The sequence below is a fragment of the Barbatula barbatula genome, assembly GCF_947034865.1.
Source record: "Barbatula barbatula genome assembly, chromosome: 6".
Classification (NCBI taxonomy): Eukaryota; Metazoa; Chordata; class Actinopteri; order Cypriniformes; family Nemacheilidae; genus Barbatula; species Barbatula barbatula.
The window spans coordinates 19,881,720-19,901,439 of NC_136765.1; the positions used below are offsets into that span (position 1 = coordinate 19,881,720).

Below are 19,720 nucleotides of genomic sequence, written 5' to 3' on the forward strand. Positions count from 1 at the left end.
AAAAGAGACACTTCTGTAGGTTAGTGGCTTTTTTACACTATCTAGTGACACTGAATATCATGCAGTTTCTTTGAGCATCAGAGGGGGGCAGTATTTCATTAATGTGTTGTACAGTTTGCCACCAGACTGAAGCATAGGGCTCTATAAGTGTGTGATGAATGAGATAAATGGTTGAAGGCTCTGTGTGTACACATGCTCACATATGTGTGTTTATATGTGCCAAATGCCCTCCCGGCAGAAACTGTTACGACCCTTTAAATGGTCATATGGCAAATACAGACCAAATACACACAGAAATGAATTTAGCCTAAGGGTCATGTTTGAAAAAAATAATATTTTGAGTCATTTTACTATTGGTGTGGCATCTCTATATGATAGGAAAATATATGAAACTTAGTTGAATCTGTAATGCTATATTAAATATAGATATAAAATCATTGCAGAAAGACTTATACCCTTCAGTGTGCACAAAAAAAAAATATATATAAATAAGGAAAATTCTAAAACATATGTGTAAACGTAAAAATATCACTTTCAGGACAAATGGCAGATATATCTTATTGTTTTTTATGTGACGCTGTCTTTGTATTGACATAAAAAGTATTTCTGCCTTGATAAATATATGTATTTTTCCTCTGAAAAGTGTAAAATAAAAAAGTATACAGTATATAAAAAATAAAACAACTAAGTATGATTATTTTATCAATAAAAGATCATTAGTTATGTAATGTCATCTCTGTGGACTCACGATTTTGCTTTTAGTAACTGCAATATCTCTCTTTTTACCTGCTGTGTGTCTCATGCAGAATGACATCACACCACTGCATGTGGCGGCTAAGAGAGGGAATGGAAATATGTTGAAATTGTTGCTGGACCGAGGATCAAAGATTGATGCCAAGACCAAGGTAACACATACACACAACACACAAGCTGTGCTACAAATTACACATGAATATTAAAAATATTATTACATCATAATGAAACTTAAAAATACAGCCTAAACACATAGTTTTCACAATAACTAAATCAAATTAAATATTATATAATTTTAGTATAGTACTAACAGGATGAGGCATAAATCTGTGCCTCAGTGGTATGTTAACCTAAAGAAAAACGTCAAGCAGTACCTCAGGACTACAGTTATATATTGTAGTTTGCCTGGAGTGATTTTACTTTCAGTACAGTGACCCTTGAACTCATCAAAGATGAGCCCAGGCTAACATCCCCAGAGGAAATTCTTATGGCTTATGGTTTGCTCTTTCTTAGCTCAGAAGACTTTTGGCTGTGTTTTATTTAAGCATCATCCTTGTCTCAGGTGTTTTTTCTTAATGCTACACATACAAATCAACAAATAAAACAAATCAGTATTGACCTGAGACAACCATTTACATTGGGCTGTTCTTTAAAAATGCATAGCATAGTTCAGATAATGGCATCGGAAGAATTTGGTTAAAAATGTTCATATTAAAATCATTATTGCACTTCGGTGTCTGAGCTAGTTTGATTGACACATGTGAGATTACAAAACTTTTGCGATTAACTACATACTTAGCTAAAAGTAACTATCAAGCAAAACGCCAATGAAGTTTAAATAACGAAACAGTATGCAGCCTAAAGTGAGTAGTCATGCAAAAAATATCAAACACATCAGCATAGTGTCTGTGTAGCAGCTGGAAGTGCAGTTCCCTGATGAAGTGCTTCTGTTTTTGTCTGTGGTATCAGCTGTTAATGAGAGTACAGCGTGATCTCAGATGTTGCTTTTCAATATTACCTAACATTTGATGTGTATGTGTGTGCACACAGGATGGCTTGACCCCGCTGCATTGTGGAGCACGAAGTGGACATGAGCAAGTTGTTGAGATGCTGTTGGACAGGGGAGCTCCCATCCTGTCCAAGACTAAAGTAGGACTTTTGCTTCTCTGACCACAATTATTGTTGCGAGTGGGAGTGCATGCAAGGATGTGCATGTGTGATCATGGTCTCTTTCTGTGCCGAACACTGCCCTCGTGTGGCTGTAATATTTATCAGAATTTTTGATCAGATGTTATTTTGACCGTAAGAGTGTAATATTTCACCATGATTTTAAATGCTAAAGCACATAATGTGTTATTTATTTTCTTAATGCTAATTAAGTATAGTTTGGTGTGTTTGATTTATAATTTTGAGAAATGGATGAATATACATAACTTAATGATCAGATTTTGTAAGTTAAGCATGAACTTTTGAAATAGTCTTAGATCTCTGGTGCGATTAATCTGTTAGTGCGGTTCGTTTGTGTATGTGTGAACGCTGCCACCCCAAACCCTGGTGCGCACCAAACAAGCGGACCGAGACCACTGAAAAGATGTGTAAACATTTTTTGTATGGATTGGTTCTATAAAATATACATCATTGAGATGTTATTTCCTTCTTCTTGTCTGTCATAGAATGGTCTGTCTCCACTGCACATGGCAACCCAAGGGGACCATTTGAACTGCGTCCAACTTCTCCTCCAGCACAATGCCCCTGTAGATGATGTTACCAACGATTACCTGACCGCACTGCACGTGGCCGCCCATTGCGGCCATTACAAAGTAGCGAAGGTCATCGTGGATAAGAAGGCCAACCCTAACGCTAAAGCCCTGGTGAGGTCACAGATCTATACTGGATAGGTTTTCCACAATTATACTGGTCTGTTCGATCTAATCTTTTGCTCTCTCTTTGGGTTTCTCTCTCTCTGGGCGGTAAAACTGTATTCTTTTGCCGCTGTTAACAAATGCAGCTGTATGAATACTAATCTTTCCCTTTACAATGAGTGAGTCAAAAACACAGTGGTAGGGAGTCTGAAAATCCACTGAGTTGATGCCATAGTAACACCGAGAATGTGGGCGTGTCGTTCACTCAACTTGAAGTTGATAAATTTTGAGCTAGTTTTAAATAAAAAAATAAAAACAACCACTGTGTCGCTAAATACATGCTAGCCAGACCAGAGAAAGGCAGGTTTTTGTGCTTACACACTTCTGGTAAACGTGGGTGTGGTGGTATCTCAGTCAACCAGAACGTGTGTGTGTGTGTGTCTTCATCAACAGAATGGTTTTACACCTCTTCATATTGCCTGCAAGAAGAATCGAGTGAAGGTCATGGAACTTCTACTGAAACATGGTGCGTCACTGCAGGCGGTCACAGAGGTACGAGAAAGATGAACATTTATAGATAACTTCATAGATAAAAGTTTACAGATAACTTATAAGTTACAGGGGAAGCTTTCTATATGCGTAGTTATAGTGCCATAACGTCACTGAAAGAACAGATCAATTGTGTAAGTTTCAATTAAATGAATTGTTCACGTTTTAATGGACTGTATATGCATTTAAAATATAAAATTACGAGCCGTTTTTAAATTTCATGTGTCTGTGTTGGTTTGTCTTTTGTAGTCGGGGTTGACGCCCATCCATGTTGCTGCATTTATGGGTCACGAGAACATAGTGAAACAGCTCACGCATCACGGTGCTTCACCAAACACCACCAATGTGGTACGCTTCCTCTTTTTGGCAGACACTTCAGCAAAGCTAAATATCAAACTACTCTGCTCACAGTTAATTTATTCCAATAACTACAGCAATCTCTCTGTGTTTGTTTGTTTTAGAGAGGTGAAACAGCATTGCACATGGCAGCAAGGGCCGGCCAAGCTGATGTTGTCAGATATCTGCTGCAGAATGGAGCTAAAGTGGACATCAAAGCCAAGGTGAGACATGCACAAATGCTGAATTTTGTACTTATTCGTTTTCAACCCAAGCATTATTACAACATGGCTGGTTGTCTTGCACTCTCTATTTCAATAACATGGACCTTCAGGATGACCAAACAGCCCTGCATATAGCTAGCCGCCTAGGAAAGTTGGAGATTGTGCAGCAGTTGCTACAGAAGGGGGCGTTACCTAACGTATCCACCACCTCTGGCTACACCCCTCTCCATCTTGCCGCCCGGGAGGGTCACCATGAGATAGCATCCCTCCTGTTAGAACAGGGAGCTTCCATCTCTGCAGCAACCAAGGTGTGTGTGGAGTAAATACAAGCTGTACCAGTGCATGTTTTCAGTAAAGTAAAATTCTGTAAAAACAATTCTTTCTTTTTTTTCTTTTCACAGAAAGGGTTCACTCCCCTGCATGTGGCGGCAAAGTATGGCCAGTTGGAGGTGGCCAATCTTCTACTGCAGAAGAAAGCTGCACCGGATGCTGCAGGCAAGGTGGGTAAACAAATACATTATACACTCGCACAAGTGCATGCTTACAAACATGCACAATCCACAAGATTGGGGTATTCCGTTTGTCAATTTATGTCTCCTAAGACCTCTTTCGTTGAGGGCATGATGCCTTCTCAGTGCACTAATACACAGGTCTTCTTCTGTTTATATGTGCTACCGTTCCCTAATATGCTTACTCTTCAGTATTCTTGCACTAAAATGAATGACTATAAATAACTAACTTCACTGAGAGACTCGGAGTATACTCATAGATCTTAAAGTTCATCCAAAAATTTAATTGCCATTATGTATTCAACCAAAAGTAAAATTTTACCTATTAACAATAATATACAGTTAATTAAATACCATTGTACCAGCAGCTTAATCTTTGTTAAGGACACTATAATCTTCAATTTGTGATTTTCACTTGTGTAGCTTCTCATGTTGTATTAGAGCTTAATGCTGCTATCTTAAAGTGGTTTGCAAGGATCTCTTCCCTCTAACCTTAACATGGTTTGTGTCTCTGTGTGTGTACACCCACCCATGTGCACACTCATGCACTGTATGTGCTTACATACATGCATGCTTCTTATGTTTGTGTGTATGGTGGGTGCATGCTCGTCTGTGCGCTTGTGATCGTGTTGGTGTGTGTGTGATCGTGTTGTAGACTGGGTTAACACCGCTGCATGTGGCTGCTCACTATGATAATCAGAAGGTGGCTCTGGTACTTCTGGACCAGGGAGCATCTCCACATTCTGCTGCTAAGGTACACACACTTTTCCCACTAAGATGGGTTGATACAATATAAATCAAATATAATAATCTTTAATCTTAATATATTAATATCATATTTATCTTTTTAAGTAATTGTAAAGTAGACAGAAATATTGATCAATAAAATGTAATAACATTAATAACATATGATAACAAATAATGTTTACAGGTTTGAGGAACCTTAAAATCTGGAGGAGAAAATGGCTTGGTTATTTCTTCACCTTTTCTATGTTTTATTATTATTCAGGAATGCTTAATTTCAATGTTTTTCATAAACAGCCCTGATACTAATATGCATATGAATTATGTATCTAATGCTGTGTTCACAACAGACGCAAATAAAGCGATTTTGTGCAAGTACATTACATACAAAGTCAATACAAAGACGCGAATAGAAGCTTGAAACGTTTCTAAGAAATTAGCTGGACGAAGAGCTCATTGACACCTTGTGGATTTGCTTTGTTTTCATCAAAACCAAGAAAAGTAGCATATTAGATAAAATTAAGATAAGACTATCCTATCCATGCATTACATCCCAAGTCAAAAACATCTTTGCATCTTTCTCATTTTCCTTAGAACGGCTACACTCCTCTTCACATTGCAGCAAAGAAGAATCAGTTGGAAATTGGGACGACGTTGCTGGAATATGGGGCGGAGTGTAACACAGTGACCCGTCAGGGCATTAGCCCCCTCCATCTCGCTGCACAGGAGGGCAGTGTGGACTTAGTGTCTCTACTGCTTAGCAAACATGCTAACGTTAACATGGGCAATAAGGTAAACAAACATACACCGAGCATAATGATTGAAAGGCAATGACCACTACATTAATGTATATTTTCAGTATTACATGTTTGTAATAAGAAATTGTATGTGTTTGTGAAACAGAATGGTCTCACGCCACTGCACCTGGCTGCACAGGACGACAGGGTGGGTGTGACTGAAGTGCTTTTGAACCATGGAGCAGATATTGATGCCCAAACCAAGGTCAGTGTTCAACATTCGCTTCGCTTTGCTTGTCTCCACAAGCAAACTGGTGTTAAGAAGCTTTGCACTTCCTGTCTCTATCCATTTGTGGAAGCTATATGTATGTGTCAGGTCTTGCAATTTAGTCCTTTTATATATTTAATAAATGTCTGCACTCATTTTCTCTCTCTTTTTCTTACCGTTCTATCCTTTTTGTCCTAATAGACTGGTTACACTCCATTGCACGTGGCGTGTCACTATGGCAACTTGAAGGTGGCCAATTTTCTGTTAGAGAATCAGGCCAGACCCAATGCCAAGACGAAGGTGAGTCTTGAGCTGCAGTCTTTTTATCTTTCTGTGTATTGTAATATGTACATTATCCTGTACTGTCTTTCTGTCCATAGAATGGTTACACCCCCCTCCACCAAGCAGCACAGCAAGGCCACACCCACATCATTAATATGCTGCTTCAGTACGGAGCCTCGCCCAATGAGCTCACAGCGGTGAGTACTGGGGCATGCTGGTAAAATCTGCTTGAGTCAGCAAGCTGATGACATTGGTCAGCATGCGAGTACAAGCTCATATGTACATTCATATTGCAAACACACATTTCTCTATTTCATGCTTCCTAATAGGGAGCCGCAGAGATTAGGTATTTTTTTATGCAAACCCAAGAAGCAAATTAGCATTTTAGGACTTCCGGTTCCATCACTCCAAAGCCAATGGGTATTAAAAAACCTCTCTATATTTCTTACGTTTTATTCTATGACATAAAACACACCAATTATTACTCTGTTTTAAAGCATTATTGTGTCTTAAAAACTGTGGTTGCTAAAACGTTGCTAAAAGCGACTACTTCCTTTGGCGGGGACATTATATATCGCTTATTGCTCCCCGAACTCTTTGTAAGTCGCTTTGGATAAAAGCGTCTGCTAAATTACTAAATGTAAATGTAAATAAAGCTCACAAATAATGCAACATGGGCTCAAATGCATCTTAAAACGTAGATGCAGATTCATTCACAAATAATGACTTACCAGGGAACACATTTTAAATAACATTTGAAAGAATGGTCGAAGGCTTGGTTGTGGTGATGTTGACATCGAGCGATATTGTTGATATCGAGCGAAATTGTGTTAACTTTTTACTTCTGCTGATTGTGTTTCGGCTTTATAAGGAAAAAATGTTGAGTTAATTTGTAAAGATTATCTTGATAGACAAAACGTGTAAATATCATAAACCTTTGTTAATCACAGAGCTTATTTTTTGCGATCTTCCGAAAGTCTGTGGGAAAAATGCATAGACTTTCGGTCGAGAAAACCACTGCAGCAGAAACTTCCGGGTTGGCCTACAAAAATACGTAATCTCTGCTGCTCCCTATATTAACTGTTATGTATCATAATAGCGCTTATGTATGTTATACATTTTAAATGCTCGTTCAAACAGCCTCTTTTAGGTTACATAAACAAACGATACACAGACACACACACTATTGCAAACACACAAATGTAATCTGTCTGATCATATGTGGTTGTGCCAGAATGGAAACACTGCCCTCTGCATTGCTCGGCGACTGGGGTACATCTCCGTCGTGGACACACTGAGAGGCCTTACAGACGAAAACCTCACTGCCAAGGTTAAATACAGTAACATTATTACATTATTCATCCAAAGTTTATAAGTAATATTAGTAACCAGAAACCCTAAGTCACATGCTCTGTTTTTAAAAATACACTTACATTTGGATGCAGTTTTGTTTGCCAATATTATTCACACTTAAAACAATGGTTTTAGGTATTATTAGTATGCCATTGCCATGTCATATTATGCTACAGTATGTTATGCTATTTTTGGCCATTTAAACTAATATGCTATGTTTTGCATATTTATCCTTTTATAACCAGCCTGTAACTGAAAAACACAAGATCAATGTCCCGGAGACCATGAATGAGTTTCTGGACATGTCCGACGATGAAGGTGAAGCTATCCTACTGTACTACCTATAGTACTGTACACACATACATGCTCTCACTCTTTCTTTCTGTCTATGAACTGTACTGGTCTATAGTGCTGTAAAATGGTTTGTTCCTCGGCTATGGCCATGTTGACACTGAATGAGTGAGGCAGTTGATTTTTTCAAGAATCATTTGCTCATTACTTCATTCAGCATAAACAGCAATAAACAAAGCAATGTAGATAATTTGAGATCCGCCCTCCAGCTTGCACCATGATCACTGGCCTGACACAATCTGCCTCCATTAATGCTACACACACTGCGGTTGTGAATAGGGGTGCATGTATGTAATCTTGTTGCTGTGTACTGTATATTTAACAGCTGTGAAAGATCATGAAGCTCAGACAGGGGAAGAAGGTACACACTTTTCCAGTTTCTCTTATTATTTTCACTCATCCCTCGCTTCATGCCACACACATGCTCGGCTTAGATGCGTTCTCGCCTGGCTTGCATTGTATCTGTTTTGCTGTGTGTGCCTTTATCCATGCACTTGAGCAGAGTGTGATTGCTGCAATTTCCTGTGCGTGCTCTGCACACCCTTTTTTAAGGATAAATATATATAAATAGTTTATGCACACATGCATACAGTACACACATACATATGATTATTTCTGTATTAAGCATGCAAACACACAGTAAGAGATGCCCATAAAAGCCTGAATGGTTGCCATGGATGCAGTGAAGCTGACGTGCAGTGTGTGTATCAGACGAAAACATTCCACGTGTCGAGTATGATGCTTAACTCTCCCAGTGCCTTGGCTGAAATATTCATGAGGTTAATGTCCCTTGCTGCACCCCTTTCTATGGTTACGATCGCTGTGGTGGTGTATGGTTACCACGTGTGTCAGCAGATACGCGCAGAATCCTACAGGTGTCTCCAATCTACCTGGGAGAGAGATGATAACTAAATAGAGTCATGATTGAGAGAGAGACCTTGATCTTGAAACACAAAACAACTGGATGCATACACTGTAATAAAACTGTAGTACACGTGTGTATGTGTGTGTTTGTACTGTAAAAGCCTATAATAGATCCATAGGTTATTCAGTATATTGCATGTGTAATCCTATTTAGCTGTGAAGGTAGTGTTGGTCTCATCTCTCTGATTATTAACTTCTTACTAAAATACACACTTTTTTATAATATGGTAAAGTTATTTTATTATATGGTTATTTATATATAGATGGAGAGAGAGTGAGGGAGAGTGAGTGAGAGAGTACAACATCCTTACAGTTATGTAACATTCTTTCGCACTTTTCCTAATGAGTTTTAAGAATGTTCTGCAGTAATTTTCCAGCATGTGCCCGATGAGACCTTAGTTAAAATACTTCTCATTTACTGTAAAGCATTTTATGCAGAGCTGAATACCCCTCTAGCTCTAAACCTTATCCTCACACAGATTTTTCATTGAGCATTTTTTCCCAAGAATGTTTGTATTCCCCATTGGGACAGTTGACTGGTCCCTAGACCATTGGGGAGTTCTGGCTTCACTATTTTGTGGGCACGATGTAGGCAAAACCTGACGCACGCAGACACACACATTAGAGAAGCGCTAACGCTGTCTCATTTCATTCACTTGAGTGAACTGTGTTGACAGTACTTGGTCTCTTATTACCACCTGCTACCAGACCTGCACTTGCTTCTGGACCCGCAAAACATTTTGCACCACACACACAGGACCTGCTCTCTTTCTCAGTCTGTTCGCTTTGCGTGCTCGAGCTGGAGTGTATCTCCCATGTCCGCTTCGGTCGACCCTCCTTCTCTTGACCCGGGCTGCCTTCTGATTTAACTTTTACCGGGCGAATGAACGGATGTAAATCTCGCACCATCAGTGCCACGAGAGTTCTGGGGACGACCGACTCACATGACCAGGCGGAACACAGTATTCATCGGTCATTACGTTTTCTAGAAGGATACAGACTTCGCCGAACGAGGGAATACGCCAGTAACGGATATATCTGTATTGGAGCGGGATATGGCAGCGCTTTTGTGTGAGTGTCGGTGAATCTGTATACTGCGGTGTTTTGTACAGCTCTGCTGCATACAGCATTCACCGGTTAGGCGCTGTATCGAAATGGTGCTAAATGTTGCAGTTCTGAAACAGTAATCGACTTAAAATGTAGTGTTTTCTATTTTTAGACAATATCCTCAATTAGTCTTTCTTATAATTGTGCGTTGTCATTAAGTCCTTAATACGGTCCCGAAGAAGGGAATTATGGAACCGGTGAGGGGAACGGAGGAGTCCAGTAGCGGGAGGGGAGGGGCTGCAGCACCGGGAGAGACGACGAGCACAAGTCGCGTTTATGAAAGCGAGAAATGGAGAAATGTTAACGGTCTCTCAAAACCTTTAACGTAGCTTCCTACCTATAGGGCACTAAAGCGTCATTGTCGGGTAAAATGCATGGAAACGTTTTCTAGCTTACATGTTTCATCGCACGAGTGTCGGTGTTTGTTGTTAATTCGCGCGGTTATGCACTCACTCTGTTGCTCTAATGATGACGTTGACGAAGTCCGCTTCAAATAAATAATTAAAAATCGAATACTAAATAACGAATCATACGAATAAATATAGCACTACAGTGTACAAACTACGTCAGTGTAAATTCCTTTATGGTTATTTTTTTTCTTGAGAGTAGTCTATGATATTGTTCGGTTAGTCAGCATATTACTATTTATTAAAGTACGCTTGTAAGTGTAGGGAGTGTGATGGAAACTTCTTACTGTACCTGGGACGCGGTGATGTCCCGATGCAGCACTGAAAACGTTTCATCGACGTCTCCGTGAAATATCGCCACCTAAGCTACTGTTATTCACGCGGGACTTCAAAAAACACGCAGGTGTTACGTGACATCGATTAATAATCGAGAAGCTGCTAGCTGGACGTGTGCGTGTGACCGGGGTGCCATGACGTAGTAGCGAGCAAAGAAATGAGCTGTAGGTTCAAACCAAGGGTCAGCATGAAGTTGATCCAGATGGACTGGCTGTCTGACACTGTAATAATGTTCCCTGTGAGTTTCGTTTGATTTGTATGAAATAGAAGGAAAGGAAACTTACCGCTGCTGCTGCAGACAGGTCATAATTACCTGTTTACTTCTTTGTGAGTTCATCCTTGGCTTGTCTTATACCTGTAGGTGAGGATGCAATGACCGGAGAGACCGAGAAGTATCTTCGGCCGCAGGACCTGAGAGAATTGGGCGACGACTCTTTACTGCAGGAGGGATACATGGGTTTCAGCATTGGAGCTCGCTCTGCCAGGTAATAGGGCTTATTTATCTGTACTGCTGCTTGTTTGTGAAGCACCGTGTCCTTGTTCTGGTTCTCTGCATCTAAGTGAGGTTTATGAGGTTGCATTGTTCTTATGGCAGGTGCGAATTTAACATTTGGGTAGGTTTAGGAGTAGGATTTGAAGCTGGGGTAGTACTCCGTTGGTTTCCATGAAAAGCAATCAGAAAACATAACATGGTGTGTTATTCAACTGCTATTGACTGAGAGGAGAGAGGGCAAAAAGGACCACGAGTAGGGCAAACGTGGGTCACTCTGGAGCACTGTCCACATGGCCTCAGGCTCTTTTAACAAAAATATTTAACAATAGTTATTTTTTAAATGGAGTAACAAATAGTAATACTACCTGCAAACGTAACTGTCTGGGTTTGTTCAAATCTAGAAGGTTTCTGTGCTTTATTCTAGCTGTGTGACTTTCTAATTTACTACAAAATTGAGAAACAAATCTAAAGAAGTAATGTTCTTATGTGGCAGTGAGTAATGCCACGTACAAAGCATATACTGTGCTGTAGTAATAGAATTATAAAGTTACATCATGCGCACACCTCTGTTTTGTGCTAAAATACATCCTGTCCTTTTATTCCAGAGGTCAGCTTAACAGTATATGTGCTTATCTTTGCAATGAGCTGACAGATGAAAGAATATAGCAGGTGAGAGATTTAAAGATGACACACTAGAATAGAAAGGTACCATGTGCCGTGTGAGCATTATGTGGCACAATGGACCTTGATTTGCTGTTGTTGTTTGACACAGTGAGATCCGATTGGTTGGCTTTGGTGCGCTATTGCTTAGAGTGTGCAAGCACAGGACATTAATGACCTATAACAATGACATCATCACCAGAAAAGGAACGATGAGTGACAAAGACTGGAAAGTGCGTGACACCGTGTGTGCCATCAGGTATACAGTGAAAAGGTGTGGATGTCTAGCTGGTGAAAAAAATCATCTTTGGTTTCAGATTGCATGCTGTAGAGCCTGTTGTATATAGAGCATCTATATTACATAACCTTACGAGTTTATGCCAGATTGGATTGATTTCTTTTAGTTTGGTTTAATGATATTAAATAGAAGTCATTTTAGTTTGTAGCTGTAGTGTAGCCTATCTTAGCTTTACAGTTTGCTGTATTTTGAAATCGATGCTGCGGTTCGCTTGCACAAGAGACATTAAATAGTCAAATGCAATTCAAATGAGTTTAATAGATAATTGGTATAATTACGTCACTTGCAAAATACTCAGTGTCCTTGATGCTTAGTCCAGGTAAGACGCATTCTTTCATACTGGAAACATTTTTTGTGTTAGAAAAGCAATTTTTCTTTTTTACTCTTGGAGTTCTGGTACAGATGCTAAAGTATCTCATGAGTAATGTTGATGATAATGTTTTTCATATTTGCTGCCTCTTTTATTTCGTTTGTAGCATCAGCCTGGCATTGTTTGCTCTTAAACAGAGCTGTCGGTGTTGTTCTAAATATATAAACACACTCGATCACACAGTCCTGTCTAGGAGCACAACACATGCTGTGGCAGAGCCTCAGTGCCATGCTTATCTCACTGCTTCTACCACCTCCGGTACATTTTACTCTTTCTTCTTCGCTTCTCTCATTTTCTCTAGCCCCAGGATAAGGTAAGAACGAACTCGCTGTCTCTTAGTTTCGCCTTCTCTTTCCGTAGCTGTCGTCTCTGTCGCTGCCCCTTTCCATACTACAACTTCCATCACGCCTCACTCCACTGTGTCATCTGGTGCAGTGCCTTTCTGTAGAGTCTCATTTCTTTCATAAACACTGAAGCCTGAGCTCCTCTGCTAGATAGAGCAAATCTAGAACTACCTGCATCTCAGCTCATCTCAACCGGAACTCTGGTCTCTCAAACCGGCAGATCCTCTTGTGATGAGGTTCGGTTTGTTCTACCCGGCCCCAAAGCCAAACATGCTTCTTATCAGTCACACAAAAACATTCGTAGAAGTTTCAGAAATGTTTGTAGGAGTAGTTTACTAACAGGAAATGTGGGCAGCAGTTGTGTTTTGTGAAATGTTGTGGATGTTAATAATGTCCAATATATTAGTGATTAGTATTGCTAACTATGTTTTGGTTGCTTACTTTTTTGTTCAGTGTGGCATGGATTGTGTTTATATGTTTCGATTTAGTTGCGTTTTGCTATGTTTGTAACATCCAGGGACAAAGGCTTCGCTCAGCAGACGAGGCCAGTTTCTTAGAGAAAATCGCTGACGGCACATAACATTGGTTTCTCAATCAATGCATTATTCACAAAAGTCATCACAGATCAGTTTCTTGCTAAATAAGAGAACAGATACAGAGGTCTAAGCATGCATTATTGTTCACTTGTTGTTGTTGTTTTATTAAAGAACCCAATGCATAGATATTACACCAGCGCCTCCACGACAAGAATTTACATTGTGCTTTCAAACACCCACATACTGTATTTACCCAACGTGACCACAGTATATAATGTAGAAGGCATATGATAGGAGTAACAGTCTTTGTTTTACAAGCATGCAAATACCCAATACCATTTTACTGTGGTTATTTTAGCTCTGAACAGCCGTCAATGTTCAATGTAAAACAGTTTAAAAGAGGGAGAGAGTATACTGAAGTGATAATGAATGTTGAAATTGTAAAGGAAGTGTGATAAGCTAATGCAGGGTATAGAAATAAAGAGAGAGAGAGTACTGCAGAGAAGGGTGAGTTGGCTGCTTCAACAATTCAGAACCATAAAAATAATGCATATCATGACAAATGAAGCCGAAGTGAGAGGGAGGGGCACAGGAAGGGACGGTAGAAAGTAAGTCGTTAACTCATTCATATAAAAACCAGGCCGCAAATAAACCCTTTCATCGAAACAGTCGACACAGGCATCGACTCCATGTAGTGCAGAATAGTGCTGTACCTTTATCCTGATGACTGCTGCAGAATTCTCATACATGCACCGTGCAACCGACTCAGACAGCCCTGCAGAGGTCCAGGCATTTCTGAAAGCACCGCAGAAGAGTGCACACACACATTTATACAATTAATCTGAAAATATTTAAGAAATATCTAGAGCTCTTATGACGCTAACAAGTGCAGACTAAAGGGACTCAGAGCACCTTCGCAACCACATAAGTTCCCTGGCAACTATACACCACATCCTACCAACCTGTAAGCACCACTCACAATCTCAACAAAAAATGGTTATAGTAGGAATAGTTCACCCCAAAAATGACAATTCTGTCATAATTAAATCTTCCACACATCCTTCATCTTCTGTTTTCTACCTTCTTTCTCTCTGTCCATTAGACGTCCGTCTCCCCTCTCAGAGGGGTTTTGATTTTGTTATCCCTGGATGTTGCATGTTGTAATTTCAGTGTTTTTGTTTTGTGTTCGTCCCTGTATGTGTCTTTCGCTTCATGTTTGTGTGTCTGCTTGCGTGTGTGTGGACACATATGTGAACCTCTTACACACTCCAGTCTGCGCTCCTTCAGCTCAGACAGGTCCAACACTCTGAACAGAAGCTCCTTCGCTCGAGACAGCATGATGATTGAAGAGATGCTGGTGCCCACTAAAGATACGGTAAGAATCCCACTTTCTTTATCTCTATTTCTATGTCTTTCTCTTTTTAGCCGTAACCCTACACAGCCAAATATTTATTGTTTATCTGCTGGCATTCTTCCTACAATTGCAAAAAGTCCACCCAGGACTTTCCACAAAACATCAAGCTGTCCTAGAACATTTTTCTGGGTCCCATGGGATTGGTGAAAAGTTCCCCCATGCAAACTGAATCAGTTTCATATTTTCATTCCCAAATGTGTCTTTAAATAAACTCTTTTTAGATTGAAAATTTGTCTCTTTCTCGTTTGAACTCTTAGTCTATCCTCAGAACAATTGAAAGACATTGGAAGCTGAAAAATAGAGAGGGAGAGTTATACTTGGATACACTTACACACATAACAGCCTGGCAGATGCTCTCTCTGGCTTTTCCGTTATGTGCTTTCCCTTTGGATTTCTGTTTATCTTTCCATTTTACTTAGGGTAATTGATACCAGACTGTTAAAACCGCACAATTCCTAAAGAATGTATTAAGGTAGTGAGACAGTCATAGCTTAATGTTCGCAAAAATGCTGTATTCTCTTGTGTACGCGGTGAAATAAAAGTTACATTTTAGATAAACTAACCCTTTAACACAAAAGAACATGCACAAAACTTTTGTTTTAATAAATAGTAAGGGTCAGATGCGAACGGAGAAATTTCAAAACCCAGTTAGCTGCCTACCTAGACAACTTTAATAGGGATCTATTGAACTCTCAGTTCAGGTTTAGTGAATCACAGTTGGTAGCATACTAGATTTTGAAACACAGCCAGAAAACACTTTTAATCCTCCTCACTCCCTGCATCTGACAGTATTAGGGTCACCCTTTACAGACTTGAAGCTAAACGTACCTATGTCTGTATTTGTTTTAAAGCTTCACAGTGTTTTTAGAGACATTTCCTACATGGTGGACCATCAGAATAAGGTACAGGCCTTGGGCGTTACATCATCACTTTAGTCACATCATAGTTTTCATCTCGCCGTTACACAACAGCCCACACACATTTCTTTGCTTTCAGTCTTTTGCTCAGTGGTTTGCCTGTTATTGTTTGTTTGTAAACTGAAGCTCGTCCCCATCTACAGCTTTGTGTTTGTCTATCCCAGGCAGATGGGCATTTTTCCATGTATAAAAGTTTTTCATGAGTGTCCTGTTTAATGCCATGCTTCATCTCGATACATAAAAATATGGGCCTATAGGTAACTGAGATATAGTATGTAACAATTACATTCTAGCTTTGTTGAATTTTTTTATTTTTGAACTATGTCACTTTTACAAGTTTTGCAAATTCTCACTTTGAATTGTATATGTTTGAATGTCTTTACAGCATCTTGCCGCCACTCGCGAATACAACAGCGAGTGTATGAGGCGATACAGCTGGACCCCTGACACAGTGGATCACTCACACAACACTGTGTGCAGTCCTGTGCATTCTGGGTAAGGACTTGTTTTTTTCTATGGCAATGTACCATTTACAAAAAACAATTTACAGTGTCACATACGTATAGGTTCAGCTGTTTAAATATGGCATTCTTTGTTGATGGGTAATTCTTCACGTAGGAGCTTTTTTTACTCTGAATTAAAACTGTTTTTATTAAATTGTTCTAGGTAATAGAAAAGTTCCCCCTATTTGAAGAATAACCCACATATGCACTAAATTAGGCTTTTATATCAAATTAACATGAAACACTCAAACATTTAAGATTGAAATGTAATGGCATAGATCGACTCGACAGCTTGAATTTGTAAATCATGTGTTCACATTATACATGATAATAAAAATTGCTGAACTATTAGGGGGATTCATCATGTCATTGGCGATGATAATGATACCACCATTGTTTTTGAGGATGCATGATGAGCTTTGCATTATTTAGAGTTATTTGCAGATATCTTTCTGTTTAAGTTTTCGTTTAATTTTGGTTTCTTGCAGTGTTATACATAAGATTTCGTTTCATATCAGCTTCATGTCTCATATGTATGTCAGCTGTCATGTTGCCACGACGACGATTGTAATAATGAATGTTGTTTATTTTGTTTACCTCCTGCTTTCTGTTCTGTTTTTCTTTCGTTCATTTTTCCTTTTGCAGCCCTTCCTCTCCGCTTCCTCAATATGACTCCAGGTGAAGACACAGAGTCCAGTGACATCACTCTTGTTAAAGCTTTTTACTCTCACTTGTCTTTTCCCTCTGTTTCCATCTGTCCTCCCTCTTTCTCTCCGGTGTCCTGTTTTATCTCTCCTCATCCGTGTGAGCGCTCCTCCACACCCGAGTGTCTTTAGTTCAAGGATATGAACTTTCACGCACATGATTTGTCATAATTATTTACTCACCCTCCTGTCCTTCCAATCCAGAATGAAACCAGTATGACGATATTTTAATAAAATTCTACTTTTGTGTTCAGTGAAAGAAATGGTTTGGAAAGATACAAGGGTGTTTAAACAATGAAAAACTGTGTACTTGCACAAGTAGATGATTTTTGATTTTATTAAATAAACATTGATGTAATTTAACTCTGTCATCACTTTAGAAGAATGTGTTATAAACATTCAGGGAAAGTGCACAGCATACTCATAATTTTTAACCAGGTGATAATGGGTGTCTTGGGATTCATCTGTGGAGGTGTTACGGGTCACACTATTGATCACTGATCACTGCTTCGAAACAATTGATCTTGGCAGTAAACATGATAATATTTTGATAAAAGTTTCAGCGTTCCACACTGAGTTGTGCCTAAACATTGAATATATATTGGTACTTTTGAATAATGTATGAGTGACGACATGCTGCCAGGTTTAACAGCTCGAAGCACTGTCACTTCTCCTTTTTAATTGTTTTATCCTCTGTCTCGACTAAACTCTTTCTCTCTCTTTCAATGGTCTGTGGTTTCTTTCTGGCTGTTATTTTCTATGTTTCCGTATGTACCTTTTCTTTCACCCCTCTCTTTCACCAAGTGTGTTGGGTGTACAGTGATCACAGCATGGGAATCGTCTCACACTCGTTCGTGTCCGTGTAGTGGGTTAGCGTGGTGTCCCTCTTTCTCTCTTTTTCTCTATCTTTGTCCGTCTTTCATTAACCCTTTGTTATCCTACTGCAGGTTCCTAGTTAGTTTCATGGTCGATGCCCGGGGTGGATCGATGAGAGGAAGTCGTCACGATGGGATGCGTATAATCGTTCCTCCCAGGAAGTGTCCGGCACCTACCCGGATCACCTGTCGTCTAGCAAAACGTCATCGCCTGGCATACCCCCCCCCTATGGTGGAGGGTGAAGGCCTTGTCAGTAGACTGGTGGAGATGGGGCCAGCTGGAGCACAGTTTTTGGGGTATAGTTTCTACATCTTTACTCAAAATATGTATAGCCTTCCTTGAATGCTTGAATAAAAAATGTTTATTTGGGATGAACTGTAGGACTGGGTATCGATTCTGATGTTACGATTCGATTCCGATTCACAAGCTTTCGATTCGAGTCAATGATTATAGATTTAATCCAAATCCAATAGAAAAAAGATCAGTTAATATCCCATTACAATGGTGAATTAAAAAATGAAATGAAGAGCCACAAACCTGTATATTGAACTTTAAACACACAAGGGTATATTGAAACAGAACAGGTTGTTTTACATTTAAAGATGGGGTAACATGTTATTTCATGCATTCTGACTTCTTTACACCGTTGAATGTGCTTGCTACTCATGCTTAACATGGTCAACTTGTTAAAAAACGATGATGTCGTATTTCTATTGATACACTCCCCCAGCACTTCAACTTGTTTCAGAACGTTTTTTATAAGTCAGGATCCTAGATTCAGTGCGTGGCGAAATATCAAAACAAATATTCACAGCCTTGAGAATCGTTATTGAATCGAATTTTAAAAAATGATTAAGCGATTCAGCCCTTATGAACTGCATCAATTGTTTTGAATGATTTGCTATTGAATGTAAAACATGCACATGAGTAATTTTCAATGGTACGATGCATCTTGCACCTGTTTTAGCAACTTGCTTGAAGATTTTCAGATATCTGCATTTTATTCAAGTCAATTTAGTTTCCCTATGCTGTTTTTGAACTTGAGAACATGTACTATATGAATGACCTCTACAAAATGGGGTCAGTTGTGGCCTGGTGGTTAGATCGTTGGGCTTGTGATCAGAAGGTTGCCTGTTCTAATCTCAGTGCCAGCAGGTCATGACTGAAGTGCCCTTGAGCAAGGTACTTACCCCTGATTGCTCTGCAGTAATGTGCCACTGTAAGAAAAACTACTTGTAAGTCGCTTTGGATAAAAGCGTCTGCCAAATGAATAAATGTAAATGTAAATGTAAATCATGTACTAATATTACTTCATTCATTTATTTTTCTATAAAGCCATTGTCATAGTTTTACCCGCAGCTCAGCAGTTTCACTGTCCTGTGATTCATTTTCAGGCCTGTGATCGTAGAAACACCTCATTTCGGCTCCATGCGAGGAAAGGAGAGAGAGCTAATCATTTTACGCAGCGATAACGGCGAGACCTGGAAAGAACATCATTACGAGTGTAAAGCGTCCGAGCTCACCTCTATCCTGAATGGCATGGACGAGGGTAATCAAACAGCTAATGCCGTTTCCGAAACCATCCAGTAATAACTTTACAAATTAATAATGCTTTTAATTATAGAGATGGACAGCCCGGCAGAGCTGGAAAAGAAGCGCATCTGCCGCATAATCACAAAAGACTTCCCACAATACTTTGCGGTGGTGTCACGCATCAAGCAGGAAAGTGATCACATGGGGCCAGAGGGTGGAGTCTTGAGTAGTGAGGCAGTTCCTATGGTCAAGGCTTCCTTTCCTCAGGGGGCACTTACTAAGAAAATTCGGGTTGGATTGCAGGTAAATAGGATTATTAAACGCTTTTAT

General features: G+C 39.6%; 1 protein-coding gene across 1 annotated transcript in view; it reads left to right on the forward strand.

Moving 5' to 3' along the window:
* ank3a (ankyrin 3a) overlaps positions 1-19,720 on the forward strand; it is a gene marked incomplete at its 5' end in the record, with an annotated part of 63,530 nt that overhangs the window by 23,005 nt on the left and 20,805 nt on the right. The window contains 23 exons of the mRNA XM_079458160.1: positions 807-905; positions 1,804-1,902; positions 2,427-2,624; positions 3,069-3,167; positions 3,414-3,512; positions 3,626-3,724; positions 3,835-4,032; positions 4,126-4,224; positions 4,889-4,987; positions 5,572-5,769; positions 5,881-5,979; positions 6,184-6,282; positions 6,363-6,461; positions 7,499-7,594; positions 7,863-7,935; positions 8,294-8,329; positions 11,104-11,227; positions 14,716-14,818; positions 16,160-16,269; positions 16,923-16,955; positions 17,929-18,153; positions 19,252-19,406; positions 19,482-19,693. Coding sequence (XP_079314286.1) covers positions 807-905; positions 1,804-1,902; positions 2,427-2,624; positions 3,069-3,167; positions 3,414-3,512; positions 3,626-3,724; positions 3,835-4,032; positions 4,126-4,224; positions 4,889-4,987; positions 5,572-5,769; positions 5,881-5,979; positions 6,184-6,282; positions 6,363-6,461; positions 7,499-7,594; positions 7,863-7,935; positions 8,294-8,329; positions 11,104-11,227; positions 14,716-14,818; positions 16,160-16,269; positions 16,923-16,955; positions 17,929-18,153; positions 19,252-19,406; positions 19,482-19,693 — 2,751 coding nt within the window. The remainder of the gene's footprint in view (positions 1-806; positions 906-1,803; positions 1,903-2,426; positions 2,625-3,068; positions 3,168-3,413; positions 3,513-3,625; positions 3,725-3,834; positions 4,033-4,125; positions 4,225-4,888; positions 4,988-5,571; positions 5,770-5,880; positions 5,980-6,183; positions 6,283-6,362; positions 6,462-7,498; positions 7,595-7,862; positions 7,936-8,293; positions 8,330-11,103; positions 11,228-14,715; positions 14,819-16,159; positions 16,270-16,922; positions 16,956-17,928; positions 18,154-19,251; positions 19,407-19,481; positions 19,694-19,720) is intronic.